Source organism: Fusarium oxysporum, chromosome 2 (genome assembly GCF_000149955.1).
Source record: "Fusarium oxysporum f. sp. lycopersici 4287 chromosome 2, whole genome shotgun sequence".
NCBI lineage: Eukaryota > Fungi > Ascomycota > Sordariomycetes > Hypocreales > Nectriaceae > Fusarium > Fusarium oxysporum.
Genome location: NC_030987.1, coordinates 3,373,106 through 3,381,449, shown reverse-complemented (window position 1 = coordinate 3,381,449; position 8,344 = coordinate 3,373,106). Strand labels below are relative to the sequence as shown.

Here is an 8,344-nt window from a genome sequence, read left to right as displayed (position 1 = left end):
CTTGCATTCATTTACATCCACATACATCCACAATCACCGCTTATTTCGACTGTCACCGCAGTGGCTGTACTTGTCTTCCAATACTTACTTACAACCTACGCGCCCTCTTTGATCCTACATCGTTTTGTTGCGGCCATCGAGCCCACCAGCGCAGCGAGTTGTTCGACACGACCCTGCAGCTCTCACTCGCTTCCCCTGATGACCAGCTTGGTACGAACGTTTTGACGATTCCACGATGCCCTCGCATACCCAATATAATATAGACGATTTCGACTGTACATCGGCGACGACATTAGTTGCTCATTATTAGCTCCAGCGTTTGGCGACGAATCAGGAACCATGGCCCTTTGGCCATTCCGGCGCCGGAGTAGCCGCAAGCGCTCCCGCAGCGGCGCTGCTTTCTCAGATGCAGAGGGCGCGCCGCTGCCTCACAACGAGGGACCCAAACTTGGTTTGAAGAAACGACGTACCGAACCGCCCAGACTTCAGCGAGCCGGTCGAACCTATAGTTTCTCCCCGGGACGCCAGGATGACATTCGTACCGACCGAGACCGCGCTGGCTCGCCAGTCCGTGAACGAACAGGCCGAACAAGAACTACTGGCAACCTTGAAGAACGTCCCGAACTCTGGGATCGCACACCCACGCTTCGTCCGACCCACCAACCAACAAGAAAGCAGAGAAGTAAGAGGAGGAAAGAAGAACGCAACAGAGAAGCCGAGATTAAAGCAATGAGTAGTTTTGCTCCAGTTCGGCCTGCTACGGAACAATGGAATTCAGGCCGGCCTATGAAGAAAGATTCCAAAAGATCAAAAACCGGGGGATTTGGAAGGCACCGAGCTGGTCGCAACTCGGATGTTTCACTTCCAGTACCCGGATCAATACACTCCAGTCTTTCGTCTGACTCGGAGTTTGGCTCGTATAGAGTCTCTGCTCTTGCAGCTCTTGCACCTCGACCTACGCTTCGTTATACCCCGAACGCCCGATGGACGACTCCCCATGTGCCTACACCTCATCGGTCTGGATCATTAAGGAGGAAACTTCTTGAGCAGGAGCCGATTCCGGAAGAGACGATGAGATCGCATAGGCGCATCGATTCCCTTGCTGACGACCTCGACGCCCGCGATCTTAGGGAACTCATGGAAAGAGATAATCGACGACGAGAACTGAAGAAGCAGAAAGAGAGACAAAGGATGGAGCGACGGATCACACAAAGGGCAGAGAAGCAACAAGCGGAGCAAATGCAGGCCAGAAACACAGGCACTCCTCCGCCAGAGAATCTTGAGAGAGGTGTCATGGGCCGTGAACTTGTAGGGTTGGGGATCGACCCTGCTTCCGCTGTTGTTACCGAAACAAAGCCCGAAGATCCAGAGCCTATGGATATTACTGAAGACGAAAGGGAAACCGAGTCTCCAAAGAAGGCTGAGGAGGTCTTTCATCGCACAGACACAGCCGCCTCCGAGCAGCCAACGCCTATGGAAGAAGTCATTACAAAGGACACCACATCGATGCGTCAGCCCTCTGAAGACATGGGAAGCGTTTCTCCCGGAACAAGATTCTCTGATCTTTTGAGATCGGCTAAGTCGCGATCCAGGTCGACGATTCGATCTGACCGAGATAGGATGGTTTCTCCGCCACCTGAGACCATCAACGAGGAGGATGTTCACATGCCCAGACAAAACTCTCATGATTCTGATGGCGGCAAGAATGGGTTTGCTTCTATTAAAGCATTCCTGAGAATTGGAAGCAAACGGCAACGACGTGAAGGACCATCGTCCTTTGCCAATACCTCTCGGGAGGAGATGCAGGCAGCCGCAGCTCAGTCAAGAGCACAGGCGCAAGCCTACGCCCTCGCTAAGCTCGAGGGTGAGGACTCGCCCAACTCTTCAAGCGGTAACTATCTATCCCGTAAACCAAGCATTGGCGCCCCAAAGAGGACTGGTTCTCGCTTCCGGGAAGACTTACCTGAGTTACCTCTCTCACCGCCAGCTTCACGCGTTCAGTCGCCCGAAGCTGAACCCCCCATGCCCATCCTCACCGAACAAAAGATCCGTGAAATGGAGGAGTTGAGGTCCTTGGGCGTGCGCTATGACACACCAACATCGGGCCACCGATCCGCCGAGGCCATGCGCCGTACGCCGTCGACAGTAGAGCGCGCATATGTTTCACCATCCCCAGAAGCTGGCATGTCCATGTCACTCGCCTCGATTGACTCCGAAGGTTCCTGGCTTTCCGGTAATGCCAGTGGCCGTCGAGCTGCCATACGAGATAGCATTCGAAGGGCTAATCAGCGTGAGCAAAACGACGCCCACACTGATTCCCCAACGAACAGCACAGAAGAAAACTTGGAGATCGTCGAGGATGAATATTTGACGAAGCTCACTCCCCGAAGAAACTCGAATCCTGAGTTCATGGGTCGTCGTTCCGGTGAAGGACGTCCCAGCAGCGATGAGGAAGAGTTTGCTAATGATGGAGAGATGAAATGGGGCGCTGTTGGTTCTCAGCCCCAAGTTGTGCACAGATTCACTATGAAGAGTCACGAGGGACTCTTGGAGCTTGAATCTGAGGATGAAGAGAGCCCGACATCACCCGTATCTCCATCACAAGAGCTTGCCAACGTTCAGAGCGCTAGAAGCGTCAACCTGGGCAAAGGTCACGTTCGCAACTTTAGCGCTGGAAGTGCTAAACTACTCGATATCACTCCTCGGCCATCCGTTGATGCCACAGGGAATTCAGAGAGGCGACGAAGTCACGTCCAACCAGCCGTGTGAAAGCTAAACTAATCTTGATCGCTCAGAAGAAGAGTCTCGCAACTGAACGAATGTCGACCAGACGACACCTTTCACTCCTTTTATTTCCTTACCGTCTCAACTAACCTAAGTCACTCATTTAACATTTCCTTATCACTTCACTATTCTTGTCAACAACGGAAAATCGACCAAAAAAAGAGGAAAACAACAAAATTAGCGAAGACTCTTCTTATGACGACTCAACACTCTTATAATAGCTTATCACATGGACGGTACTGGGAACCGACTTGCTCCTGATGTATGACACGACCTTGATGACTACGGCGCATTCCAAGTTCACTGCTAGGATTTCTTTTCTCGACTACATATACCGCACCTTTTGATACCCCGCGTCGACCGCCAATTACAGAGTACTGGGAGACTCGACGCGTTTGATTTACCAACTATTGGTGAGGGAGCTAGTCTCCTTGGCCGGTCCCTTTTCGTGCCCATTGGGCGCTGTCATTCCTTGGGAAGCCGGTGTGGTTTTCCTTATCTTGTCTGTGAGATGAGGGGAGCATTTTGTTTTCTACTAGCCGGGGTTTATGGGAGGCGGGAAAAATGGTTTGATTTGAGCAACTGGGATTTGCTTTTGCACTTGGGCATCCAGACACATAAACTGGAAGCCTGAGATCGAGCTTGGCGCGAGAGTGGTTGATTGCATGAAACAATAGATCTTGCGATGCGATAGCGCAATGAACATCAATGGGAAAATGGGGGTGGACAAGATCACAAGACGATGGACATATATCTGTCCACCTTAGAGGAGGAAGATGTAAATGTTTGTAAGCTGATAGGTTAATTGACCAGATCGAACAATATCCTGAGATTGAAAGCTGGTTCACCATACGTCAAGTGATAGCTATATTAAGATTAGGTCTGATCCACAGCCCTAGGCGCATGAAATAAGTTATGTCCGTGGTCTCGGCATTTGAAGCAGTAATTAATTATAAGATGATCGTCGTAGATCTCGGGAACTAGCTTAGCTGCTGTGAATGTGGAAATTATCATGCTATGCGTACATTTGGGTGTGGCATATCCACAAGTGTGGGATGATGCGGCCGTGGTTCAAGTAGGTGAAGACTGGATAAGAGAGTGAGTGAGTTACTGAAGTCTGTGTAAAGTACGTAGATTCTCTTGTTTGTTGTCTCATATGTAACTTGATCAGAACATGAGGCATCGTTGAACATGGCTCTTGAGAGCTTTTAGAGGTGAGGTAATTGTTTCACTATGATGCCATCACATCAAAGGTACTATACGCAGTAGGCCCCTACCAACACATTATACATCGTCAAAGCGCAATATCGACCCTAAAACATTATCATGAAACTTTTGAGTTTCTATCATGAAACGTCCAAGACCACTCATGAACTTTGTGTCATCATAATATGATTGGCCAATCAACCAAGTCATCATACTCCACCCAATGAAGAGCCATCAGAGCTAACAATTAGAAATCCAGACCTCTCATCCTAATCCAAGTTTACAACTCATATAAACAACACGTTTTATAAGACTAATACAATGTCCTCTCCCTTCCGTCTTATGCGACCTGTCGCCCAGGCTGCTCGATCTGGCGCTGTGACTTTCGCTGCCCGGCCATTCCATAGCACGGCTGCTCGATTCGCTGTGCAGGATATCAAGACGTGAGTTTAAGAGCAATCATGAAGGTTCTGGGAATAATTCTTACTGACTTGATCTGATAGAACGAAAGAGTTTAAGGACCTTGTTTCCACAACAGACAAGGCTGTTCTTATCGACTGCTTCGCTACATGGTGCGGTCCTTGCAAGGCCATCTCTCCCATCCTCAACAAGTAAGTGGCTCAAAAGATACAGCACCATTGCAAAATGGGCAACTGACAATAGAACCTCAGGCTCTCGGAAGAGAAGGCTCTTTCAGACAACATCCAATTCGTCAAGTTTGACGTCGATGAGCTCCCCGACCTGACCGCCGAGCTCGGCGTTCGCGCTATGCCAACTTTCTTCGTCTTCAAGAATGGAAGCAAGGTTGATGAGTTGGTCGGTGCTAACCCTCAGGCTCTCCAGTCGATGCTGGCCAAGCATGTTGCATAAACTGTATAAATCTTGTAACACCTCGAATCACTTGGTAAAACTATCAAGGAGAGTCATGGCAATAGACTCAATCTGTTTACATTGCTGAAGAAAATAAAAACAGCTGTGTATTATTAGCATAGTTAGACTTGTACAATGGGTTATTGGTGTCTGTCTATGGTATCTTATCTATGCATCATTCTGGAGAATCGTTTGAGCTCGTGAGTCTATACTGATCGGCAGTTACATCACACTTCTATGATTTCGGCTAGAAATGGTTCAAATGCCATAGGCTAGTTAGTCAAGTTCTCTCGCGGCCTTCTATTTCCAGTATGGACCATGGCGGAGGTGGAAGGCCGTCGTATGCATATGACCATTCGGCGAGTGTCATTTACGCCCGAGAAGCATTTGACAGGTCGGCAATAGCTTCCAAAACAAACTGATTGGTTCATTAATATGCAACTCAAACCATTGCGACAGGCTTATCTTGACGTTGCTCCTTATGCTACTACCATGATAGAGCCGAGCCCGGTTTCGGCGGCCCCGCCTTGATAAGCCAATCACAATAGTCAATTAACCGGTTTAGAGATCGGGGCTTCAACTGGGAACCGATGAGACGGCGTATAAGTTGATGTGACAACCTCTACTCTATAGTCTAGTCTTCAGTTCGATCAAGTAATTTTCCATTTCGAGAAGATTTATACCGAATACCCAATTGCCTAAGCGTGACATATCAAAATGGCGAACACAATCGTCGTCGTTGGGTGAGTCTTGGTGGGATAAGCTATTCTGAACGAAGCTGATACTATGAAAGTGCTGGTGTTTCTGGCTTGACGTCCGCCTACCTCCTTTCCAAGAACAAGGGCAACAAGATCACTGTCGTGGGCAAGCATATGCCCGGTGACTATGATATTGAATATGCCTCGCCATTTGCTGGTGCCAACGTCTGCCCGTATGTGATCTGGTCCATTTTGTATCATCCTACTCACGATTTCCAGTATGGCCACACGAGAAAGAAGCAGATGGGAACGTCGAACATGGGTAGAGTTCAAGAAACTGTGCGAACAAGTCCCCGAGGCGGGCATTCACTTCCAAAGTGCGTCACCATTTTTACTCTCAGGAAAAACACAGGATTAATATCCAGCAGAGTGCCACATTCAAAGACGAAAGAAGGACGCAGAAGCAGCAAAGAACCAAACATTCCCTGATGCACTCTTCATGGAAGAGCCCTGGTATAAGGAGATCTTTGAGGATTTCCGAGAACAGAACCCTGATGAAGTCACTCGCGGCTACGACTCAGGCTGCGAATTCACATCTGTCTGCATCAATACCGCCATCTACCTTCCCTGGCTCGTCGGTCAATGTCTGAAAAACGGCGTGGTCTTCAAGAGAGGTATCCTGACCGATATCAGCGAGGCCAAGAAACTGAGCCACACGGGCAACGTTCCCAACATCATCGTCAACGCGACAGGCCTAGGCTCCTTGAAGCTGGGTGGTGTCAAGGATGAGACTATGGCGCCTGCACGCGGACAGATTGTGCTGGTGCGCAACGAGAGCACACCCATGCTTATCACATCTGGAGTTGAGGATGGCGGTGCCGATGTCATGTACCTCATGCAGCGAGCAGCTGGTGGTGGCACAATCTTGGGTGGAACTTACGATATCGGCAACTGGGAGTCTCAACCAGACCCCAATATCGCCCAACGTATCATGCAGCGCATCGTTGAGGCACGCCCTGAGGTCGCTGATGGTAAGGGAGTTAAGGGACTGAGTGTGATTCGACACGCTGTTGGACTGCGTCCTTGGAGACGAGATGGACTCCGACTTGAGGAGGAGAAGTTAGACGATGAGACGTGGATCGTGCACAACTATGGCCACTCTGGCTGGGGATATCAAGGCTCATATGGCTGCGCTGAGGGTGTAGTTGATATTGTTGACAAGGTTGGCAAAGCTGCCAAGTCTAAGCTGTAGATCGACTAAGCGTTTATGAATTGATATGATAATGAATAATTAATTCGTTCATTCTTATGATTGCCCTCAGCTTAATAAGGATGGAAGTTGGTGAGTAGAGAATATGAGAATATGCATATCGCGGGGCCCCGCATTTCCCACACATAGCTCTCTCCAAACACTTGAACCCCTGTTTTAACTTGAAGCTTTCCTTTCCTCCTTTCACAAGCCAGCGCATTCTCCATTTTCAAAATGCCAGAATCTGCATCTGGCACCCTGAGTCAGGGCGTGCGCTTCCTAAGAAACGTCCTCAATGGCCGCCATGCGCTCTCCAAGCTCATCCCCATCGCGCTCTGGCTGGTCGACGCGCTTGGTTGTGGCTTGATCATATGGAAGATCCCATGTGCGTGGCGTCAAATTTCCAAAGCCTCATGATGAAGCTAATCTCGTGGAACAGATACCGAGATCGACTGGGTTGCGTACATGCAGCAGATTTCGCAGTTTGTATCGGGCGAGAGAGACTATACCAAGATGGAGGGCGACACTGGTCCTTTGGTGTATCCAGCAGCGCATGTCTACACTTACACGGGACTTTACTACATCACGGACAAGGGGACAAACATTCTTCTGGCGCAGCAAATATTTGCTGTGTTATATATGGCTACGTTGGCAGTGGTGATGCTCTGCTACTGGAAAGCCAAAGTCAGTAACGTCCTGGGCCACTTCAGGTAGTTTTCTAACAATTCTAGGTCCCTCCGTACATGTTCATCTTCCTAATCGCCTCGAAACGACTACATAGCCTCTTCGTCCTACGATGTTTCAACGACTGCTTCGCCGTTTTCTTCCTATGGCTAACCATCTTTCTTTTCCAACGCCGACAATGGACCGTTGGAAGTCTAGTATATTCTTGGGGTCTTGGAATCAAGATGTCGCTACTACTGGTTCTACCTGCTATTGGCGTCATCCTTTTTCTGGGTAGAGGGTTATGGCCTAGCCTTCGTCTCGCATGGCTCATGGCTCAGATTCAGTTCGCCATTGGACTTCCGTTTATCACTAAGAACCCTCGTGGGTATGCGGCTCGGGCTTTTGAACTATCACGACAGTTTCAATTCAAGTGGACGGTCAACTGGCGCATGCTGGGCGAGGAAGTTTTCCTCAGCAAGTATTTTGCTCTATCTCTTCTGGCCTGCCATATTCTGGTGCTCTTGATCTTCATCTCCAAGAGATGGATCCAACCAACTGGACGGTCGCTCTACGACCTGATACCCTCCTTCTTGCGACTCAAGTCCCCGTTTACCATGCAGGAACAGCTTCGCATTTCTCACTACGTCACCCCTGAGTACGCCATGACAACGATGCTCACTGCCAACCTCATTGGTCTGCTGTTCGCTCGGTCACTGCACTACCAGTTCTATGCCTATCTCGCCTGGGCAACACCCTATCTCCTCTGGCGAGCCACCGAAGACCCCGTCATCGTGGCAATTATCTGGGCCGCGCAGGAATGGGCTTGGAATGTATACCCAAGCACGACCTCAGCTCAACCATCCGCTGTGAA

The 8,344-nt window shown here is 49.4% G+C and overlaps 4 protein-coding genes across 5 annotated transcripts in view; all 4 read left to right on the top strand.

Moving 5' to 3' along the window:
- Window positions 1–339: 339 nt before the first annotated feature.
- On the top strand, window positions 340–2,769 carry FOXG_08418 (uncharacterized protein; the record flags this gene model as incomplete). The annotated part of the gene is made up of 1 exon (XM_018387336.1): window positions 340–2,769. One exon carries the CDS (start codon window positions 340–342, stop codon window positions 2,767–2,769), a length of 2,430 nt encoding a protein of 809 aa, XP_018245179.1.
- A 1,422-nt stretch (window positions 2,770–4,191) lies between these two features.
- Window positions 4,192–5,235, top strand: FOXG_08417 (thioredoxin 1). Its single transcript, XM_018387335.1, has 3 exons — window positions 4,192–4,433; window positions 4,494–4,601; window positions 4,662–5,235. Exons 1-3 carry the CDS (start codon window positions 4,312–4,314, stop codon window positions 4,858–4,860), a joined length of 429 nt encoding a protein of 142 aa, XP_018245178.1. The 5' UTR covers window positions 4,192–4,311; the 3' UTR covers window positions 4,861–5,235.
- Window positions 5,236–5,461: 226 nt separating this feature from the next.
- On the top strand, window positions 5,462–6,867 carry FOXG_08416 (D-amino-acid oxidase). Of its 2 annotated transcripts, XM_018387333.1 has the most exons (4): window positions 5,462–5,603; window positions 5,654–5,791; window positions 5,838–5,935; window positions 5,987–6,867. In XM_018387333.1, the coding sequence occupies exons 1-4, from the start codon at window positions 5,578–5,580 to the stop codon at window positions 6,808–6,810; spliced, it is 1,086 nt and encodes a 361-aa protein (XP_018245176.1). In that variant the 5' UTR covers window positions 5,462–5,577; the 3' UTR covers window positions 6,811–6,867. The 2 variants fall into 2 exon arrangements, with proteins under 2 accessions (XP_018245176.1, XP_018245177.1); XM_018387334.1 differs by lacking the exon at window positions 5,462–5,603 and having other exon boundaries at window positions 5,619–5,791.
- A 138-nt stretch (window positions 6,868–7,005) lies between these two features.
- FOXG_08415 (dolichyl-P-Man:Man(5)GlcNAc(2)-PP-dolichyl mannosyltransferase) overlaps window positions 7,006–8,344 on the top strand; it is a gene marked incomplete at its 3' end in the record, with an annotated part of 1,484 nt that continues 145 nt past the window's right edge. The window contains exons 1-3 of the mRNA XM_018387332.1: window positions 7,006–7,192; window positions 7,247–7,491; window positions 7,539–8,344. Of these exons, the coding sequence (XP_018245175.1) occupies window positions 7,042–7,192; window positions 7,247–7,491; window positions 7,539–8,344 (1,202 nt within the window). The 5' untranslated portion in view covers window positions 7,006–7,041. The remainder of the gene's footprint in view (window positions 7,193–7,246; window positions 7,492–7,538) is intronic.

Excerpts from the sequence above, each read along its gene's own strand:
- FOXG_08417 (XM_018387335.1), top strand. The coding sequence starts at position 4,312 with ATGTCCTCTCCCTTCCGTCTTATGCGACCTGTCGCCCAGGCTGCTCGA. Across the intron at positions 4,434-4,493 it reads GCTGTGCAGGATATCAAGAC|AACGAAAGAGTTTAAGGACC; the intron begins GTGAGTTTAAGA and ends TTGATCTGATAG. Across the intron at positions 4,602-4,661 it reads ATCTCTCCCATCCTCAACAA|GCTCTCGGAAGAGAAGGCTC; the intron begins GTAAGTGGCTCA and ends ATAGAACCTCAG.
- FOXG_08416 (XM_018387333.1), top strand. The coding sequence starts at position 5,578 with ATGGCGAACACAATCGTCGTCGTTGG. Across the intron at positions 5,604-5,653 it reads AACACAATCGTCGTCGTTGG|TGCTGGTGTTTCTGGCTTGA; the intron begins GTGAGTCTTGGT and ends ATACTATGAAAG. Across the intron at positions 5,936-5,986 it reads GGCGGGCATTCACTTCCAAA|AGTGCCACATTCAAAGACGA; the intron begins GTGCGTCACCAT and ends AATATCCAGCAG.